The sequence below is a fragment of the Plectropomus leopardus genome, chromosome 6 (assembly GCF_026936395.1).
Source record: "Plectropomus leopardus strain MGB_pleo_1.0 chromosome 6, ASM2693639v1, whole genome shotgun sequence".
In the NCBI taxonomy this organism is placed as follows: Eukaryota; Metazoa; Chordata; class Actinopteri; order Perciformes; family Serranidae; genus Plectropomus; species Plectropomus leopardus.
In genome coordinates, this window is record NC_142181.1 from 19,562,927 (window position 1) to 19,586,527 (window position 23,601).

The 23,601-nt window shown below is 40.9% G+C and overlaps 1 protein-coding gene across 2 annotated transcripts in view; it reads right to left on the reverse strand.

Moving 5' to 3' along the window:
* The window catches only part of rsrc1 (arginine/serine-rich coiled-coil 1), a 138,533-nt gene that overhangs the window by 89,701 nt on the left and 25,231 nt on the right, over positions 1 to 23,601 (reverse strand). For both annotated transcript variants that reach the window (XM_042487148.2, XM_088078943.1), the window contains exon 4: positions 21,991 to 22,218. In XM_042487148.2, the coding sequence (XP_042343082.1) occupies positions 21,991 to 22,218 (228 nt within the window). The remainder of the gene's footprint in view (positions 1 to 21,990; positions 22,219 to 23,601) is intronic.

Consider the following 23,601-nt stretch of genomic DNA (forward strand, 5'->3'; position numbering starts at 1 on the left):
AGGTGAAACAGACTGGTGGTTCAATCTCTGGCTCTTCCTGTCTGTCAAGTTGCTTCCTTAAGGAAGAAACTTTCCCCGAAGGGTTCTCCAAATGTAAGAGTCTTTAGACAATAGTAAGTCTGTCAAAAATGAATGTTATGTTTGAGCATGTATTCATTAACCCCCTTTACACTGCCTGATAAAGGTAGGAGTTTATTAAAAACCTTTATAAAAGGGTACAATCGCAGTCTGGGGGCAGCGGAGGTAGAAACAGCGCTGAATCAACGGCTGTGTAAAAGCTGTCAGGACGGGTTTGTGGATGGGAAGGATGTTACATCTTGACGACGTTTTAACTAAGTGTTATGCATGTGACCCAACGCCAGGGGATTTAAAAAGCAGCAATATTCCAGTTTATATGCGGCCTGCATACTCCAATTAACATGCATAACATGTCGTTTATCAAGTCAAAACAAGTGGAATGGCTGTTGAATGTGCCAAGATTTTTTCACTAGTAGCAGACTTCTTTGACCATGCAAACGGTGCCTCCCTCTTACAACCACTCTTTTTAAAGGTTGGCCTTACAATATTTCTGATTTTCCGAAAGTTATCAACCATGTCGCTACTGCACATAAGTGATGCCGCTCTCCAACACAGAAGCATGAGAAATGGAGGTGGATTATCGTCACCCTCCAAACAATTGCACTGTAGTATTGAGTACTGATACACAGTCCTTCAAATTGCAGTACAGAACTCCTTTGTTCAACAAAATGGCAAACTTCTTCTTTCTTTAGCAGGCAAGTAAAATTTCAGCTCTGGATACAGTTGAGAGCAAACTCAGCATTGAAATAAAAAAAGGGAAAATAAATAAAGTAAGCTCTCAAAAATGTCATGATGCAACATTTTGACCTTCAATGTCAGGCAAAAGAGACAGTCGTCTGTCATTAGGTTCTGCTTTTTACACGACAAAGATCTTGAAGGTGGACAGGACGCGTTGCATCATTAAATCATTGGGAACTTGCGATATTTCGTGTACAGACTACTTGTCTTTTCCCTTCCAAACAGCTACAAGCCACAAAGACGGAGAGCCTGACAAAGAATGGCAAGAGAGAGAGGGAAGGGTCAGAGACACAGAGAGAGTAATGTACTGTTGTTCCAGGAAATGGTAATTAGTTATCTGAGGTCAATTAAGTAAAACTAGACAAACAAGTGTGAGTGTTAAACTGAGCCCTGGCAAGGTCAATATAACCAATTTAACATGGTCACTGGATTCATCACACTGTCTGCACTTTCTGCTTTCTCATCCCAGCCCTTTTTTCTCCCTCGCCTCTCCTTATTTAATCCACTTCTTTAATCGCATACTTTTTCCACTTGTCGTCTCGCCCGCAGATTTTCTCGGCCTCTATCACTCACAGTACATGTTCTCTTCCTCTGTGTCCGAACCTTTTTCTGTCTCTTGCACTTTAACGAGGATCTTTAAGCTGTTGCCTCATCTTACCTCATCTCCTTCTCTGTGTCTCTCCTCACCTGTCATTTTGCCCTCTCCCAATCACCCGCCTGCCGCTCCTCTCTCTCACTCCCTCACCCCACCCCTCACCCTCCCAAACCCCTGTGCTCCTGCTAGCAGACAATTAATTACAGAGCCAGCACCAGATGAGTTGTCATTTGTGGTCAAGTTTCTAATAATTGCATTAGGTCCTCAGGTTTTTCTGAGATGCCCTCCACTTCTCTCCCTCACCCCCCACTCTCCTTTTTTTCTTCTCTTTACTTGAACCCTTCTCCTCTCCTCCTCCACCCCTTGACACGGCAGAGATAAATATCTTCAGCCAGTCAATGGAGGCGACAGAGGGACTTAAAATGCAGAGGCAGTCATTTGATTTCCAGCTAACAGAGCTGCCCATTAGCCCAGCACTCATCAGCCATGCATTACCTCTCAGGCCTGCTGTCCTGAGCGTGGAAGCTTTAACCCTTTCACTGTCCACTACTGGCCAGGTTTACCACATAATATCAGGCATCCTTCGACTGGCTCGCTTCCATATTAACCCCTTTAACCACTTTTTTTACTCGTAATAGCAGCGTGAGAGCATTAAAGGTAGACTTACTGGTCAGTGAAAATTATCTTTATAGTTTCAATTTTGTGGCTTTGCCCTGTTTGAAGAATGTAAAACTGTGGTGAAAAACCATCCAATTTAAGAGTTCAAAACAAAAATAGTTCAAAAATGAATCACCAATTGCTGTTAAAGTCTCTGCAATGGCTCCATCATTCTCTGTGGGGCCGTGTTCGGCTCAGAAATATGTCAGTCGAATCAGATTTGGCTTTTTTAATATGAATATTCAAATATTTGTTCTTTTTAGAAAATATTTATAGAGTTTGTGCAACAACATTTTTTGCTGACAAAATATATAAAACAAAAGTCAGGCACTGAATCATGATAAGTTGCTATGAACAGTAAATTCACCACTTCTAAGCAGAGGGTGGAAGTTAACATTTTCTTGGCACCTAACTGGACAAAGTCGAGCTTCCTCCAGGCAGCTGCCTCCATCTCACTCAGACTTACCTTGAGTCTGGGTCTGGAGCTGCAGCTGCCAGTACCAGAGAGCAGCGTGAAAGCGAGGGGCACTCACTCTATAGATAAATTTGAGAACCTATGACACTGCGCAGTGACTGACCAAAAATATTCTGTTTATAACAAATAATAATCATAATTAACGATCATTATAAATCATAAAAACTATTAAACCAGAGGTTGTTGTTGCACTGCCTATAACAATATTTAAAGTGACTCTCCTTAAAAAAGGCAGATTTTAAAAATCCCTTTTACTGTAAATTTACTGACCAAAATTGCGAAAATGTGCTAACCTGTAAATATGAATGTTAATAAAGCAAGGTTTCTTTAAGGGTTACAAGTTTGATAACTTTTAACTGGGGAAAGATTACAAAACCACGACTGTTTTGTAAGCAGTACTCATTTTTTTGCTGTTGTTTGCAGCTATCTCTTTTTCTTACCCATCTTTGCTACAGAAATCAAATTTTGGCCTACAGCAGCCTCTCAGCCCTCAACCAGATATCAGTCAGAGATAGTGAGCAAAGGGAAGACAGGACACCGTAGCGCTATGAAAGAGACATCATTCATAAGAGTCTGTGTGTGAGTGTGTGAGTGTGTGTGTGTGCACCCCATTTGCCACAGTTGCATGCCTTGTCAAGCGTGTCATTGAGCATTCATATGTTGTTTGACTGCTGATAGAATGGCAGGCATATTTATTAAAGAGTCAATGGGATGGGGACACCAGAGCGCGCACTCACTCACTCGCTCACACACACACACACACACACACACACACACACACACACACACACACACACAAATAAAACACACAATGCACTAATACACAGACCACATCAGTGACATCTGCCTGTTTAACTAATAGAAGGCAAAAGCTTGATATTAAGCAGTTGAGGGACACGCACACAATAATACAGGGAGCTCCGCTTTCCCCCAGGCCTGATTGCCATCTCCATAGCTCCTTTTTAACAGGGCTGCCAATTGAAATTGAAATTGTACTCTTGTGTGAGTAGTATCAGAGCTACCTCTCAGGGTTTTATACAGCTGAGAGGAGGGTTGGGGGGGACACACACTCACAGGAAGGGATAATGCAGGGGTAAGTCAGGGGCTGTCACTCTTCCGTGCAGAACACATAAGAGGGAACAAAACACAGACTTATGCTTCTATGCTTTCTATGTAATTCAGTACACACACACACACACACACACACATACACTCATACATCCGCGGGTTCACAAGCTGCCCCCCTCCCCTTCCCAAAGGTGGGGGCTCTACTTTAGCATAATCCCAAAATGGTGGAGAAAAGCAGTCCATTAAAAACGGGGCTAACAAATTCAGCACTTTATGTTTCTCTGAAGGGAGGGTTAAGTGCAGTCAATAAAAAAGTCCGAAAAGGAGGTAGAAGAAAGGATGACGCTGATCTATGGACGGCCTTTTTTGCAATAAACACACACACTCCACACACACAAACGCACACCTGTTCATATGTGGCCCTTGTCTGACACCTGGTCATGGACACACAAGTGAGACGGAGCGCAAGAAACACTTTTGGAGCAAGACTTTAAGGACTGAATTTCCTGAAAATGTGCAGGTTTTGGATTGAGAGGGCACGTCTTGATTACTCAACATCATCATCATTTATATTACACAACAAGCGAATTGTCATTCGGCACCAGAGGTAAAAATCTGATGGGGCTTTTTTTTATTAATAAGCACTTGCTGTATAAGCAGTACCCCGACAAAACACTATTTGTTTAACCTACACAGACAATTTGGCATGATTTAATTTTAACCACTTTATAAAGATGTAATTTATTTATTTATTTCATGTTTTTTTGTATCAGGACAAGTATAGAGCATAAAACTGATGCCACATACCACAACATTTATAGCCTAAGCTAATTTGCAATGCCCGTCCCTACATGGACCTATTTTGATGGCTTACTGAATTTGTTTTACGTGAGGAGCATAATTAACATTAACGATTAGGGGAGGACATAAGGGGTGGAGATAAGGGTCGTGGTACCAGTGTTAATGGATCAAACAGTTTTTGTGTGAACTAATCATTTTCTGTTCTTGTGAATGCTTAATTATTTTTTTCTAGAGCAAGACTGGTAAATCTGCCAGGCCAATTTATTAGACGATAATCTTGTTGCAGATGTATCGTTATTGCTCTATATGTTCCCTCACAATTAGTGCCTATCACACACTTGAGGATTTTGAAAAGACTAAATCTGACACCCTTTTACATCTAAAGAAAATATGAGGTTTTAGTCACTATCAGATTTTGCAAAGACTGGGGATCTTTCAGGGTCAGTATTTGCAAGACTACAACTAGATTCATTATGAGATTGTTTTCCAACTTGCTTCAGGTGGAAAACTATTATGCCAAACTCTCTAAGTAATATGACACCACAATTCCTCATTTGTCCCCAAAAAACACATCGAGAAACACAAGATAAAAAGCATCATATGTCGGCAGTATTCTTGTAAATCCGACATCAGTGTATGTCAATCTATAAAAATAAACTGCATTTACATACAAACTTTAGATTTTGTCCCCTCAACTCACTACCGGCCTCCATTGGTTAGCTGAGCTGTTTTAGTGGGAGGAGACCGTGGGAATGAGTTATAAAAGTTCCTTGGTAAAGTAAATGCTGAATGATGGATCGAATACACGCTGAAATAAAAACTGACCCTTGTTCTCTCCACAGTACGAGAGAACCGGGATTGTCATGTTCTTGTCCTGTCCCGTTTGTCCTTGTCTTGTTTGGTGCTGGAAAGAAAGCACCTATTGGTTGATGACAATGTTCACATCATTGTGCTTCAATATTTGCATGAGCCAAGATTAATAACTTACTTTAACAATAAACATTTTGATTTGCTGGGAACCGCAAGACGAGAATGTCCCGCTTAAGCTCCCAAATAACGACATCAGTATAGGCCTCAAAAATCCATTACTGAATTTTGGGCAACATTGTGTCATCAACACGTGTTCTGTTGCCTTTTGAACATAGAAGATAAAACTCTTACTTTAGGCAGAAGAAGGCAGATGGGGCCTTGTATCTGTGCTTTGGACCTGGCACATGTTCAAATTTATTTTGCTATTAAAGAATCAAATCATGCATCAGTAGGTCATGGTTGAGGAACCATCTTCAAGTCATTCTGAGCCAGCAAACTCAACCGACACCCAGATCCATTTACACAAATATTTAAACACACATATAACATCACAGACCGAGCCCGTCTCCCTACAGACTGCCCATATCTGCCTCTTCTCAGCCTGTGCACACCAACTCAGTGCTGCAGGGAATTGAATGCTGGGGCCAAGTTTTAAAGTAAATTGACTTCTTTTTAGTGTGTTACATAGAGGGAGAGCAGGACAAAGACAGAGAGAGAAAAAGCAAAAGGGAGACATGGAGAGCAATCAATTTCCCCCCGGTTTCTTCAATAGCCGGCGGTCCTTTTCATACCTCCCAATTAGAACCTTTCCTAATCAGAGAAATACCTCTCCATTATTGAGACGGAGACAATGACACTCCCCAACATTTCCGCCTGCTCCAAAACTCTGTAGATTGCAGTGCTGGTACACAAAGAATAAAGCACTGGGCTTATATGGCAAGGGGGGCTGGGGGGGGACGCTTGTGTTAAAATCACATGTGGAAATCTTTTGGCTCTTCTCACGGCCCCAGAAAAACTGATGGGGAACAATGGCAGCCCGGCACAGCATCTGTCATGGCACAATATAAAAAGATGATCTTGGCATCGAATGGACAAAAAAAAAAAGAAAAAGAACTAGGGAGAGGGAGGAAGACGGGGGAATGGAGGGGAGGGGAAGGGGAGGGCCAGGCGAGAGGTAATTCATTTGCAAATCAGGCCCTGGCGCTCAGGTCTATTTCAAGCTGCCAGTGGGTGCCAGGAGTTAACAAGGTAATCAGTTTCAATCCTGCCCTTCAATTGTACATCACACCCTCATCCAGAGAATACCCAGGCCTTTCTATAGGGGCAGAGGGGGGGAAATAGCAATCTGGCTGCCGGCTGGCTGCACACACAATACACACACACACACACCTGAAGACAAGTGTGTAAACATACAGGCACCCACACAAATGCACATCTACAAAGATATAATAGTTCATTAATAGCCACGTATCCACAACATGTCCTTACAAGCTACCGTACTCAATTTTTATGATTGTTCAAGTCGTTTAATCAAGCAAAAAAAGCCAAATATTTGCTAGTTTTTAGTTACTTGCTTTTCTGTATTATAAATTTAATTTGAATATGTTTGGGGTTCGGGCTGTTCTGGGGAAAACAAGACATTTGAATATATCTCAAGAGGTCAAAATCACCATTTTTGACATCTTTTGACCAAAAGTAAAATAAATAAATAAATAAAAATTGACATATCAATCATGAAAACGTAAGGGTTAGTTTCAGCATGAGCAAAGCACTGACACGTCAATTTATTTAGTCATTCTGTCGTGTCTCTCATCTTACTTTTTACAGTAAATATGTATATTTGTTTGTTTGCTTGAATATCTATGTGCCAGCACCATAGTCAAATTTCAAATTGCTGCTGACAATAATGTCACAAAACCTAAAAAATATGTACTTATGACTTATTCCTATTCTAACAAGTTTAAGTTGTTAAAAAGAGGCCTGGAAAGATTTGGTCATGTTTGTCATGTGTACTGTGGCCCACTTTGATTTAAACTAAATAACTGGATATTAGAAATCTTCTTTCTCAAGGGGGAACAAGGCTGTTCTGAGCCTAAAAGTGGTACAAGCAAAACAGTTGAAAGAAAACAGCAAGCTAAATCTGTCCTAATCCTTTCTTCCTCTCTCTGTATTCCTCTCTTTAGCTTGTGTCAGCTGTAACCGGCTGGCCGAGAGGCAGTTAGCCCCAGTTAGTCCCTCATCTGCATAATCAATATGACAACCTTATTTTTCTGATGCAAACAGGATTTTGCTGCTGAGCTGTGTTTGTTGATGTGCGTGTGCGTGTGTGTGTGAGTGCCCAGTCTGCTTCTGGCCAGCCTCAGTCATGGCCCTCTTTAGCCTTAATTAGATTAGGTGCGATTATCCCGGCTCTACCTTACAAGTGTACAGGCGGGATAAAGTGGCCACAAAGGCCAGCCTGTCACAGGGAGCGGGCTCTGGTCTGCAGGTTATCAGGGTCCAGGGAGACAAACTGCGTACATTGTTATTCATATCATCTCAACACCGTTTTCTACGATGCCTTTTTCACTTCTCTTCTTTCACTGATCCTCCTCCCGCACCATTCCATGTCTGTGGTGTCAAACTGGCGTAATCAGTGGCTGGGGTAAGTCTCTTTTTTTCTCTTTTTCTGTCTGTCCGTCAGAAGACAAAACAACATGGCCCCGAGCGCTCTGCAGTCTGGCCTACAGGGAGAGATGTCAAGAGTGTGAGAGTGTGTGTGTCTGCAGACTTCAAGGAAAAGCGGTACAAAGAAAAGTTAACCCAAGTCTCACACTAATGCAAATAGATGAACATGCACGGAACAGTCTTACATGCACACACAGATGCCGAGGACAGAGTCGCTGCAACAGCTCACACATGCTGACAACTTGCAAACAAAATCCTACTCTGAACACCTGAATCTACGCCATCTGAAACAACTCTAGAGCTGGATGACGAACCTCAACATTAGTTTTTTGTACCAACTCAAATCTGTCCACAACGCAAAGTATCCAAAGCTATGGTGCACACAAATTTGGCACTGAATGTCTGGTCAGATTTGTAATCTTGTTTACTAACTCTGTGATGAAACAAGTGCTCATCTAAAAAAAAAAAAAAAATCTTTGCCAAGGAATTTTTTATTTAGGCAAATTTCCCATATGTCTTTTTGTTTTTGGACAAACTTTCAACAACATTTGAGTGTTTTGTAGAAAAAAAAACATGTTTATACTTCTAAAAGTAAGGTATCAAAAAGTATTTCATTGGTGGCAGTATTCACAAATTTCAAATGATATCCAGCCGTACTCAACATCCCAATACGCACAGTAACATCTGAGATTCTAACATACAGTAAGACCATATAAGAACTTCTCTCAAGCACACACTCAACTTAATTGCGACACATGTATACCTGCAAAAAATGTGAATGCCATAACATCCGCTCCAACAGCATTATTCTTTCTGATTAATATGTGTTTGAAATTTAACGAGATGATGTGCTACTCTGTTTCATTTTCTGAAATACTCCACCGTTTGCCCTGAAAACGTTTTCCACACAGAGCTGAGTGTGTACGGAAAGAAAAAGAAGTGAATTATTTCAGTCACTGATGATTAGACAGCAGTGCCCAAGATATTTATACACAACTGTGCATACTTTCCATGCTGTCAGATGTGGGCATAGAAAGAGGCAGAAACAGAGTCGTGTACATTTGGTATGAAAAGAGAAAAAGGCTGAAAGGTCACAAGATACTGAGAGGAAAGAAAGACAGATGAAAAGTGAAATAAAGAAAGAAGTACATAGGAGAGCAAAGGGAAAGAGGAAAGTTTCTGACTCAGACCTCAAGACCAGAAACAAAAAGAATGAGTTGGTGGTAAACTGAGTTTTAAGGGATTTTTATTTATTTTTTTTTAAATCTATTCCTAAACACATTTTTGTTATCCAAATTATGATTCCAAGCAAAACGCAGCTCAAAGTTAAAAAAATAAATAAATACTTGTTTTGCACACAAATTCTGTCTCGTAATGCAAAACAAACACTTTACATTTTTTAGCAATTATGATGACTTTTGCCAGATTGCGACATATTTATATTGTAAAATATCCCTTTTAATATTCTGAGAATGACTTTGTCATATTGCCCAACCCCAAATAGTGCTGACTAATCATACAACTTAGACCTAAAAAAGTTGGGACCTGTGTAGAACATAAAAAAAAAAAAAAAAAATGTCTTTTTGACATTCAAGTGACTACAGACATGATATGTAATGTTCGAAGACCTTTTCTCTTAACACTCAGTAAGTGTTTGGGAATTAACTGTTGAAAGTTTGAAAGTGAAATTTCTGCCAAGATTTGTAAGCAGGCCACCTAAAATCTTCAAGATTTATGTTTGTGTAAGATTGGGCCAAAATCCTATCTAAAAACTGAGACATTAGTTTCTCCATACAGGAGGCGTCTTGCATTTGGTGGTGTAACTGTGTGTCTAACACTTTTTTCCTGAGTCATTTCACTTTACTGCACATCATTTTTATGGATTGAAAAAATGAGATTTCTTTATCTGTGTAAGTTAATTTAGTCACTTCCAAAGTCTGGTCTGAATTTTATGTGAATATCTGCATTGGAATTATGTGTAATGAAAAGAAAATGATGTGTTGAGTGCTTATTTTCCCCACTATATGTCCAAAAAGATTTGCAAATCATTGCATTCTGGTTTAATTCATGTTTCACAGGAAATCAATGGATGAAGTAGGACTTTGTATGCTGCTGGACAGCAGAAAAGAGCCATCAGTGTGTGTGTGTATGTGTGTGTGTGTGTGTGTGTGTGTGTGTGTGTGTGTGTGTGCGTGTGTGTGCCAGAGAGTGAGACACAAGGTAAAATAACTCTATTAGAGAACCATAGGGACTGTGAAGGAGAGCAAAAGTGAGGTAGACATCAGTACAAATGAATTAAACATCTGCCCAGAGATCTAAACTTCTGCTGAAAAAGTGGCAGGCTAAATGGGTGGAAGGGGAGGGAGATAATGAGAGAGAGAAGCAGGAGGCTTCATAACTTTCCCGTGGCTACTCAGTGTTCAATATGAGCTGTGTGTCGGTTGCACAAATACGTACTCTCATCCCTCAGTCGTCACAATCAAGCATATACATGCCTGTATGATTGGTAACTGAGCTCGTAACTGTTTTGTTTCATTTCTGTGTGAAAGAAAAATGTCCGCTGATGTAAAAACTCCACTGAGAATGACTGTTATATGCTCCTCTCAGGCAATATTTACTTCCACAACTGAGTCATGGTACTTAACTGTATGTCTAGAGCACTGTTTACCCAATCTGAAGGAGGTATTCTTGTAATGATCAATGCCATTAGGCAAGACCTGCAGAGCCGTGCTTCTGTCTCAGAGCAGCGGAGGTCAAATGCATGACGAAAGGTACTCTCTCCTTACTGAAAACTCTCCTCTGCCGCTCCGTCCGTCTTCCTCTCTCTTCTCTATGTTACTTTGTCTGCTCTCTCCAGCAAAAAAAGAACATCTCTCTATATAATATAGTCTTACTCTCAGCCTTTCTCATAAAGACTTCAGTCAACACCTTTCCTTGCCCCTGGTGCAGATGAAGAAGCACTGGAGTCTGGAGAAAATTAAACATTAACGGTGTGTCTCTTTTACACATCATTCTCCATAACAATCTTCTCTTTTAGCTCCCCTCCCTGCCTTTACCACCACTCTGCTTCCCCCGACCAAAACTACCCGACTTTTCCAGCGAGTGAGAGAGAGAGAATGTACAGAAGGCAGAAAAACATATTCTGTTGACAAGCACATTTACATAACCCTCCTAAATCGGAGCTGGCCTGTCATGTTTGCTGCTCATAACCTGCTGCTTATAATCCTGCCTGCATCCTCTTCTGATCCATAAAGCCGAGCATCCAGCCACTTCAACAGCAGCCAGGACTGCCATCACTAGCTGCTGCTCCTGCTAAGACAGGGCCGTAAAAAGAGGGGAGGAGAAGAGAGGAGAGGGGGAGAGGAGGAGAAAATAAAAGAGAGGAACAGGGTAATTGGATTGGGGGGAATCTTCTATTTGGCCGGGTCTGCTCTCTGTCATCACGCTCCAGGCCTGGCTTCTCTCAGTGCCTACAGCAGGTCTCAAACACATCGACACACACACACATAAACACACATACACACACAACTCTGAACAGCATTGAGTCACTACCCTGTTCAGGAGGCAGAGTGTCCTGAGTACCTGCAGGGTGTCTAGTGTGTTTGGTTTTTTTTCCATGTGTGTGAGTGTTTGCATACTCCTTTAACAACTCACTAAATGGTTAAACAGATTACAGAGCGCACTAAGTGGATTGTCACAGCTCTCTATCGCTCACAGGGTGTCTCTCCTGCGATTAAAAGTGGCCAGATTTTTCTCTCTCTCTCTTCACACACACACACAAATCTGCACACAGACCAATGAGAGGTCAGCTTAAGCACAGACAGCATTTCCTAAAGAAACTCACTGCCAGGATAACATAAAAAAGCTCTCTGTGATTCTTTTCAGCTGCTCCCAACCTTTTTTGATACTCAAATGTGTCAGTGTGAAATGAATAACATATTCTAAAAATATTAAATTTGATATATCTAAATACAATATTAAACCAATCAAATAGCATGGTATAAGGATGGGCATGGTTTCTTTAGCACACGATTTTGACATCATTATTCGTTCAAGTGACATGGCTAACGTTTATTAACGGGTTTCACAACAGACTTGACCGTTTTGGTGTTGGTGTAAATTTGTTGGGACCATGAATGGTTCAGTGTCAGATGCTTGCAACTGCTGCTGTGTTAGCTCTTGCTATCTGGGCAGAAATTGAATTGACCGGAGAAAGGGTCTGGACTCAGAGCCCGTCAGTGCTGCATCTAATCTATGTTACAGTAGCAACAGAAAGTTTATTAATGGTTTATTAGTGGTAAATTTATGGTTTATTAGGCCAATTGAAGCCTGGTTGTTCAATACATGCAGCAAAGGGCCGAGGCTGGAATCGAACCCCCGGACGCTGCAGCTAGGACACAGCCACCATACATGGGGCACCTGCTCTATCCACTGAGCCACCGTGTGCCCCTACATTTCTATTCTTATGACAGACTTTGTTTTCCTGAGTACTCAAGTACTATTTAATAATTTAATGCAAGTAATCAGGGCTGCTCCTTGAAAGCCAGAGATTCAAATCATCAGTCGACTGAGATTGATTCAAGTCGAGCAGTCTTTTTTTTCTTGTTTTTCGGTTTGCTGTGCAGTGTACCTGGGGAAGTTTTGGTGCCCAGATTTTGCTGCGGAAGGAGCGCTCTGGACTCTGGAACAGAGAGCGACAGACATACAGGCAGTGGCAAAGAGGAGGAGAGAGGAGAGAGCTTCTGCTAAAAAGTGGTGAATTTACAGCTCAAAGCAACTTAATTTGGCAGTCTCTGGCTTTTGTTTGATACCAAGTGTCTGCAAAAAACGATGTTGCATATTTCTGACCTGCCGTTAGCACCATTACCTTACTTACTATATTACATAATTGCCACTGTCACACTGAACAACCTGCGGAGCCCCTTCAAACATTAAAACTTCGCATGGAAAACGGCACAATTGTCAAATATTCCTATTAAACAGCCAAATCCGATTCAACCGGCATAATTCTGAATAGTGGACAGCCCTAGTAGTAACTTAAAATGCACATCCCTCATTATCATCATCATTCTTGTTGACTATTTCTTTATTTCTTAATTGAGTACAGCATTTATCTTTCCTTATAACATCTGTAGCCAAACCCAATTGAAATGTTAGCAAACTGGAATACGACTGATGCGTTCTTGGACTAATGCCTAGGACTGCTGTTTTACCTCCAGGAATTGTAACAAATATTGAATATTCAGCACATAACTTTGATATAACTACCATGGATTTTGGTCAGATTCTGCTTGTTTAACTCTGCTTGTCTCAACCTACTGTACTTAAGTCAGCTACTCATTATTCAAGGTTTTATACAGATGCAGTAAATGAACAAGGAAAATGTTGACTAGTTGAAAGTATACTAACCGCAAGGGTCGATGTGACATAAATTTTCCTCCTACACAACACATGATTGAACACGCTGCCATATGCCATGTCTGTTGTCTGTGTCCTGGCAGTTCCGATGACTCTTTAATGGCCCACATTCATGTCAATGAAAACCAGGTCTGTCCTGCATCACTGCATATGTCTTAAGTAATTCATCTGTATTTTTGTGTGTGTGTATGTAAATAAATGTCCATCTAGTGAAGATCGGCTTTATGCAGCCAGTTTGTTTTCAATCCAATCTTTACTCATTATCTGTGTGTAAAAAAGCAGCTAATGACTACCTACAGCCATGGGCCAAGAAACACTGCAGCTGCACCACTCTGTGTGTGCATGTGTTTGTCCATTGGGACCTGTGTGTATGTGTGTGTGCTGTCCACACTTTGCATGTAGGCATCACTCCAATCCAACCGCCCAGCCCCCACCCAAACTACACACACACTCTCACATGCACACCTACTCCTCTTCAGATTTACCCACATCTCATCTTGCTCCTGGCCACTAGGCTACCCCCCTTGACGCACACACAAATAATACACACACTTACAGCTCATTGATTCAAGTCAATGTGAGTGTATCCTAACCTTCCGAGGACGGTGTTTGAAGTCTCTCTTACCTCCCCAGACCCGCTCCCAGAGCCAGACACAGCCTACAGTCCTGCAAGAGTGCAGACAAACACACACACACACACACACACACACACACACACACACACAGAAGTAGCAGCAGCAACAGCAGCCAGTGGTCCCATCCACACCACCCATACACACACTCCCAACAGGCTGAGAGGATGCCGCAGGCAGGGGCTACATACTCGCAAACAGACACACACAAACACACTTACTTTCTCTGTGTATTACCAACACTAATGAGCTGATAGATGTTCAACAGAGGCAAAGAAGCAGACAATCATTTCCTCAGAGTGAGGCAAGGAGGGAGAGAAAATCAACAGCAGTGAGCGTGAATGTGTGTGTGCTTGTGTCTAGGGTCTTGTTTTATTTTCTCTCTGCCTCACAGCCTCTAGGCTTCCAGAGGTTAAGGCTGAGCGATGGAGCAAAGATAGCCAAACTGAGGCCTGCGGGTCCTGCCGGGACCCCTGTGGTGAGACTGAGTTCTGTTTAGCTTGTCAGGGGAAAACACAGTAATGAGAGGAATTACTAAACAATCACATTCACAGAGAGAGCGATGGGAATGGGCGGGTTGGTGGGGACGGCTTCATGGACAAAAGTGTCAAGAAAACGTTTTATTTTAAAGACTTCAAAACAAACTCCACCCTCATAAAATAAGCTATTTTACAAGTGCGAACAATGGATGCTGTTGAAGTGCTGCCCCTCACTAGCAGAGAAAAACTCCTAAATGATTCTTTCATAGACAAAGACATCAAAAAGAGGCTTTAATGAATCGCAGGCAGTCATTTCATTTCTTTAACCCTAAGCTCATTATACCAACTCCAGTTTTACATGCACAGGGAAAAGACGGCTCTCTCATGCCATCAGAGGTCTCCACACTGCCCTCTGTGCCTCCGCTGCCCAGCCTCTGCCTATTTCACACTCAAATGACATGAAATTGAGTCAGATGGACCAACAGTCCTCCCGTGACCCGGCACAGACAAGGAGTTCAGCCTAATTGGACAGACCTCTCTGATTGAGCATGTGGAGTAAGGCAGACAGCCCACATTCTCCCACTACCTTGGTGATCGGTTACAGAGGAAAGCAAAGAGGTCGACACTGCCGAAGGGAAAGGGTGAAGACTTCTCTTGAAAGCAGACAAAATCTTTGAGGAAGGAGTTGAGTTTTAGGAGGGTGACGGACACAGAGAAGGAAAAAGTTGAGTGTACGTGTGTGTATGTATGCATTAACAATATGAGCAAACCAAAAAAACTAGACTCTGACTGAACTACATCCTAACCAAATCCCACCAAGCCTGATCAAAGTCTGAACCTCTGCAGCTTAATTATGCCAAAACATTTTAAAACACTGACTTGTAATTAAAAAATATTCTTAAAAATCTGCCACTTTCTGTTGAGCAACAGCCGTCTGTTAACTGCAAGACTCTACATTTCTGCTCATTAATTACAGGTGGGAATTGGGTCTGAACATCAGATGAAGAATACTGTTCATTTAAATTATACTTCTGTCAATTATCTGCCTGGGGGCAGACATGCACTTGTCAACACACGCAGAGTTTGTTTCTCCTGCTCAAACACTGACAAATAACAATAAATTAATGAAACCTGACCTGTCACGTGCCACACAGAGTTGAGAAAAAGTACTGGGTCCACATGCATGCAGGCTGAGAATTAGGGATGCACTATTGCCGGTATTCAATATGCCAATATAAAAACAACCCTTTTGGCCTATAACGTATGCCAATATATCCACTTTTGTCTTACTTTTCACCTAATGTAAATGATAATCAAGGTTCTGTTCTGTTTTTCATATCGTCAGAATTTCATTTTAAAGCCAATATCTGCATATATGACATGCCGAAATTATCATGCATCCCTACCGATAATCAAAGTTAAGATGTGTGTTCCCTTATGCACAATACTAACAGAACTGTTTTTGAAGACAACAAGGAAGAGGCAAGTTAGGATTTTGCTCATCTTAGTAATTTGTTCCCGGTATATTTCAGTGAATCCCATGGGGCACATGAAAAGATTGTTGAGTAGCGACTGAACTAATTTGAAAAAAATAAAAATCATAATCTAATTTAAACAACAAAAAACAAAGATTACAAATTGCTGCAAGGCTGATCTTCAGTAATTGTATAGTCCCAAGAAGAAATTAACTGTCAGCACGCCTCAGTTTCCCACAAACCAACCTGTGTCAGCTGATGAAGAAATGGTTTAAGTGTTCCCTTCTACCTCTACATGTGATGTTAGTATGAATGCAAATTTAACTGAACCTGTTGACGAAAAAAAAAGGCAAAACCTAAAATATCAACAATTCCAGGATCATGTTGGCTTGAATGAAAAAGAAATTTTTAACTAGACCCGATTTTGTATAATAATACTGCTAAACACAGTATTACCAACTTGGTGACTTCCTTGTTAGATTAAGCATCTTTTCACACCCTCTTAGCAACTTCATTTCTTAAAAGTGACTAGATGACACATTTCGTGACCTGATCAGATCATCAGGGGAAAAAAAGAGAGAGAGATAGTGCGGGGGCTTTCATCCTCTCTTCTCTTATGCCATGCAGCAAGTGAGACTGGCAGGAAGAGAGGAAACGCCGCCCGCCATAGCTGTTTAGTTGTATGGTTACATTGACACTCTTGCTCTCTGGATTAAAAGCACAAGAAAGTTTTGCACTATAGTGTAAGTGCTCCAGATGTCATGTAATTTAAAATGTTTCACTGATGATTTAAAAAAAAAAAAATCTAATTCAGCAAATGTGTAATGATTTCACCACTATGCAGATGAGGGTATGACCCTATCTGGCAACTTTTGTAGCTAGTGTTACCATCTTTCATTGGAGAAGAGTTGGCGGCACTGGTTAAATAACATCCATGTTTATATCAAATAAAATTAACATAACTGAAACATGACAGCTGATGAAGGGGTATTTGAGCACAGCTGATAGGGATGCAGTAATAAGTCAAACATAAAAAAGATTTGGAACCACTTGTTTGTTTACTCGATGCTGAAGACACAGCATTGTGTAACCTGCCTTTTGAGGATTCTAGAAAAAAACAAACAGTTTAAAGGCTGATTAAACAGCAGTTACACAGAGCAAAGTGGACCTTCTGACCCCGTACACTGGTATGGGTAAATGCACGCACGCACACGCACACACACACACACACACACACACACACACACACACACAGAAGCCTACAATCACCCACTTACCCTTTGCCACTCGTGAAAGGCAACAAGATCTCTTAACAACAGCTCGTCTTTTTCAATGAATTTTGCATGAAAACATGCCGCTGGAGCACCAAGTCGCCTGCTGTCATACTAGAGGAGTCTTAAATGTTTAATGACGACAACACCACACATGAGCGTGCGCACGCGGAGTCAGTGTCAGGGTGCCGCTCTGAAGGGCCCCTTTTTCATCCTGACAGACACTATAAAGCTCCTGAGCCTCTTCTCCACCCCGCCATCAACATCGCACTACTTCGCTCCTCTGCTACCACCCAGCAAGGAAACCTGGATGTAAATGAGGTTGGAGTGTTACAGTGTGTGTTCGTGTGTAAGTGGTGAGGATCAGGGGCTTACATAAAGACTCTATCCCCATTACCATTAAGAGTAGAAGACGAAGAACGGGAAAAGATAGAGAAAAAAGAACTAGTGGCAGGTTATGATGCTGAAAGCCTTGTTTTAAATATTCCTGAAACATCGCATGGCTTCTGCCTTTCTTCAGCTGAAGAAACTCCTTTGGGAGCATTTGGAGAATAACAGGAATATCCACGTCAGGCAGATTTTGGACACTGATAACATCATATCAAGGTCTGCAGGTATCCAACATAATTTGAATTTTACTCATTAATTTCACTGTAGGTGTTGTAATGGAGACAACTCAATTCAAAATAAAGTGAAAAATTAGCTTTCATCATGTCACAAAATATACATCCCTTTTTTGTTATACTGCATGAGCTACTGGGTGCCCCACAAAATATACATCAATTTAAACTAAACCAGAAAATGCAATCTCAGGGCTCAACATAAGGGTTGCACAATTGCCCGGGGCAAGTAAAATGCCACAGCAGGCTTGTAAATCGAGCACCTCACTTGCCCGCTTGCACAAGTGGCAAAAAAAACAATTAAACACAAAGTATATTTGCAGAGTTGATTATGATAGTAGCTAAGGAGTGAGCCATTTCGCTTTTATCTCATCTCATCAGAAGTGCAGTGCCAATCGCACAAAAATAGCAGTGGGTAAAGATGTAGTTTATAAGCTGAAACACACGCAAGCATTTCAGTTTTTGTGGAAACAGGAGTTTAATGGGGTGGCTTTAGAGAATATAGGAAAAACTCGAATAGGTATTCCAAAGTTTGCCCAAAGTTTGAGCAGAGGCATATAAAACAGAGTTATTTTTCAAGGGAGCTTCAAATTGTTATTTGATAACTGCTAATAAATAACATAAGTAAAAATTACCTTTGGGCAAGTTGATTTCTGGCCCACTAAACTGACCAAGCAAGTAAAAATAAAAACATTAAAGTTGAATCCTGAATATTGTGAATTTTTATGTGTTCAGCACATCACTTAGACTTCCTGGAGCAGAGCACATCTTTAGTGATTACCTAATACTGTTCCAGCGGATGTAAAATTCCTGCACCAAACACAAAAACAAGTATACCTTTCTGAACAATCCACCCCCTCCACCCACTGCATTTCTGTCTCTAACTGATATTTGTGAATTACAGAAGCAAGAACCTAAAAGTTGTCTTTTAATAATGACTTGAAGTGACAAAAACACCTGCACACTACAATTTGTTGTAATATTATTACTTGTTTAATCACAGAGCCTGTTTATACTTGGTATTAACATGCGTTTCGGTGATCCGAATACAAGTAAACAGCTGCGATACATCGCCGTTCTCACCTGTGGCTACAACGTGTCTTCAGCTGACCACTTGTTAGTACTTCTTGTCACTTCGATAAGATAGAATAGATAAGATCTTTATTGCAATTGTTAATTGTTCGCATGAACAGAGGTCTGTGGAAAAAAAAACGGGTTACTTCTATTTATTTATCTCTTACTAATTCAGTCTCTCTTCCAAACTCTGTGCAGGCTAATTTGGATCAATATTTTGGTGCTGCTTAAAGAGGAAACAGACGTTGATTATTGGTGGTTAAGGAGCTGAAATTACCGCATTCACCCGAGTGTTGAGTTCCTATCAGTGCTGATAAGAGCCAGGGGCAATAAATACCCGTGACTACTGCAGAGTCATTTGACGCAGGTGCTAATGCAGATTGTAGACATTCCCACTGCATTAAAAAAGCCAGATGTTAGCTGGTGTTAGTGGGTTTTTTGTGCAGTGGGAATGAGGCTTTACAATGGAAGGTGAAAGGACCCCATGCATGGTTATTAAGCCCGCACTTTTGCAAGTTACTCGCTAACATATGTGCTAGTCCCCGTTAGTGGTTGGTTGGTACAACTAAAGATATCGCTGTCCACAGAATTCAACATGCCTCATGCCATAGGGCAGAACTATGGACGGTCACCCAACACTTTGTCCATCTCTGCGAAAAAATTGACACACTGTCACCAAAACCACCACCATGTCCTGCACTGAAGACATAATCCTTGTTGAGGATACATTGCAACAAGTTAGTGTTAACACTACAGAAGATATGTGCTAAAATCTGTCCCAGAAAACCTCAGCAAGTGGTTTATGTGATCAAATCACAAGTCTTGGTGGTCATTTACACTTGTATTTGGTGCTGTCCGACTGTGGTCCGGTCACCCACAATGCATGTTAATACCGGGTATAAACAGGCTCAAAAAGTGGCTCAAACAGTGAGGTAACCGTCTTTGATACCTTTCATATATACAGTACACACACACACACACACACACACACGTACGTATGTGTGTGTGTGTGTGTGTGTGTGTGTGTGTGTGTGTGTGTGTATATATATATATATATATTCACACATATAAATATAACTTGGTATATTTTCAGGTCAGCACCATATGGTTTAGTCAAAATTATTCCAACCTCATAACCACCACACGTATAAGTAAAGTGGAAGGCCACATAGGAGAATAGACAGTTTGAAATATATTAACGCTGCCATGGGTGGAAATGCAAGCACACACACCAACAAACTTACTACGTATATGAGCGCACACACGTGCACACAAACAAGCTAAAGCGGGGTCAGAGATAAAGGCAGAGATTCCTATCGATGCTAAAGGATATTGAAGCCTTAATAAGAAAATAGATATAGTCTGCTGGCCTTAACATTTCACTGTTAGCTTTATTTGTTTTACTGATATTGATCTAAGAAAGGCAATATGTAATTCCTTCAAATAAATGGAGCACTTCTCCTTTAAAAGCAGATCTCCATGTTCTGTTCACACTGAGAAATCTTGAGCCCGAAGGTCTTCATTGATGACCAAAGAAGCCCCCATAAGTATAAAGCTTTTTATTATCAACACATCTATATCCTCTGCTAGCGAGTATATTGAACTTATGAGTATTACTTCAAAGACCGTTAACATTTACAAACTGTAGTTACTAAACAAACAAGAAACCATAGTTTGAATAATATGTGAATGCTTAACCCTCATTTCTAATCGCGCTCATGTTTTCCTCAGTTATATTTATGCATGCTAAATACATAAAATTAGTTCTGTTTAAAAAAAATCTTAGTTGAGATTGCCTGTTGAAGATACAGTCTCTCAATAATTAGCATTTACTTCACTTAATGAGATACAGAAAAAGTGGTGCACAAGCAAAGTTTAAAAGACATTATTAGATATGCTACATTTCTGTCTTACGGCCGTCACTACAGCGATAAGTTTCATCATCTGATTGCAATGTTGCATCAAGAATACATCTGTGGAATGGAGATCATTTTCAGTCAGATCAAAAAGTCAAAAAATCCTAAATTGCCACTTGGCTATAACTGCATATTTCTGTCAGTAAATCTAATGAAAGTCTGCAAAATACCACCACAACATTTTTCTTTCAGACAACCTTATGTGCAAAGTATTCCTTTGTTTGCAAAACCAAACAGCAGCATAATCAATACCTTTGGCAGTGTATTATAATACTCACTTTTCAATCAACGCACTTAATTGTCAAGTTATCTGTTAACCAACATAGACTGTGCTATGAGTTTTGATACCTGGGGAGCTAAAGTCTCTTAAATTGAAGTGTTGCACAGCAGCTGGTCCACACCACTCATGGGATCCATAGTCTGATACACACATCTGTGCCATTCAATATGACAGACAACAACTGGGTACCAGTCATATTACAGTGGCCTCGAATCACATTAGAGCACGTCGCGCTGGGGAGGAATTGAGGGTGCTATTCTGGTCAGGGCAAAGGGAGGTCTCTAAGCTAGTTAGACCTGTAGTAGAGTGTAGCCCTGTTTAAAGGTGTAAACATGTTTCCAGTGTGTATTACAGCCTTTAGAAGACATAAGATTTCAAGTGAAAATGTCGTTCACCAGCTTTTCTCACTTCAATAAGGAGCTCTCGTTTATTTTTTTTTCTTGGTATAAGTACCAACAACATCAGAGATGCATATGATGTCGTTATGTTTCTAGACTTATTGCAGCCGGGTGACGAGAGGGCGAAAAGTGGAGTTAAAGACATCAGACATCATCTGGTGACCAAAACATTTCCTAAAAACTGAATCTATGCAACACTCCTACCTACCATCTATTCTTATACCCAATGGCATTTTCTTTTACAGAAGGGAATTGTATCACATTACAGGGCCAGTGTAGCCTGGTGCTTGACTGCAAGGGGAAATGTTTAAAGAAAGGGAATGATGGATTGATGGATGGAAGGATCAGGTGATGGATAGACAGATGGAGGAGTTGAGACTGAGCTCCATATTTAAGTCTGTATTATGCTGACCAAAATGTTTGGTACCCATGTGGAGACTACAGTTTATATTGAGCTGGGCCAGCTCAACATTTGTTTGGTGTGTGTCTGTCAACCTGTACATGTGTGCTTGCATGTTCAAAATCATTCATCACTTACCCATTTTTGTCTGGCCTGTCTTTACTCTTGTCCTTGTCTCTGTCTCTTCCTCTGTCCCTCTCCTTCTCCCTCTCCCGGTCACGGCCCTTGCGGCGGCTCCGGTCCCGCTCTCTGCTGTGGCTGGGGCTCCGCCGGCGACTGCGACTGCTGCTCCTTTTGCGGCTTTGGGTCCCTCGCCGGCTGCGGCTGTTGCTCCTACTGCAAGACCGCCGGTGACGCGAATGAGACCTGGAAGAGACGAAAAGATGACATTCTTTCATTTTCCATAAGTGAGCCTTAAATGGTAAATATTAGCAACCTATTCCAGCTGTTATACTTCAGTTATATCCACTTTATACCTTGTCTAAATCTACTTCAGCTAATCATTGCCTGTATTACCCCACAATAGCCTACTTCTTTAGCATTTTTAAGACTTCTGAAATGGCTATTCAATAACAAATTGAACTGTGCTGAAAAACAGGAAATATAGATTGGCCAGACATTTTCAGCAGCCTTCTCAAAACCTTATTCATTAGCTACTTCAAGACATTATATGTAGTTTACAAATTTTGTCATAACAGTATATCACATTTATGTATGCTGGGCCACACAGAGGTTTTTTTCTGGGTTAAATGTGGCCCGCGGGCCATCATTCAAATAGGCCTTCTTTGTAAAGCTTATGCTACTGCTACGAACTCAAGTTTTAAGCATATTTAGATTTTTGTTCATATGCAAAAGACATAATGTGACATCTAATAAAGACTTGTAAACAGGTTTTAAAAACCCAAATCAATGGACAGAACTGAAATTAAAACTAAAATCGAAATTGGCTGCAAATAACACCCAAAACAATACCACAGACCAACCTCGTGAAGATGGTGACATTAACAGACAAAACGTTCACATCTCTTAACAAAACGTAAAATAAAACTCACTTAGATAAAATGTTCCTGGAGTTGACAAATTTATCCTTCAACGTATCGACCTAATAATACAGTTATGTACAATCCCATATACCACATACACACCCCCACGCATACACAGACACAGTAGAAATGGGGCCAATTAGAGACGAGCTCAGAGGAAGGCCTGTCCTCGGTATTGATCCTGACACTGGCCCTCTGGTCTCAAAAAGATTAACAGCAGGAGATTTACTTTGTTAGTTATGACACACACACACACACACACACACACACACACACACACACACACACACACACACACACACACACACACAGTTACACGCACATCATTTCAACATCAACAAAAAGTGAATTGAAAGTGTAACTCATACCTCAATATGGTGCCACACACACACAGACACAAATTACCAAAACATAACCGCTTATTTATGTGTCACTGCACATAAAGCGGACAAAACCCTTCAACATATTCTATTTGTGTGTGTGTGTGTGTGTGTGTGTGTGTGTATCCTGTGTCAGTCAGTGTACATGCTCATGTGTGTGTGGGATGGACCGTGATTTGAAACCCCAGTAGAAATCGTCAGCTGAGATGCCGTTATTTTCCATCATCTATCATTTTATTGATTTGTCTATAAAAACAGTCAAACCTGCTGTCCATGAGCTTTATTGCTTTCCCCCCTTTATTAGTTTGCAGTTTGGGACATCCAGA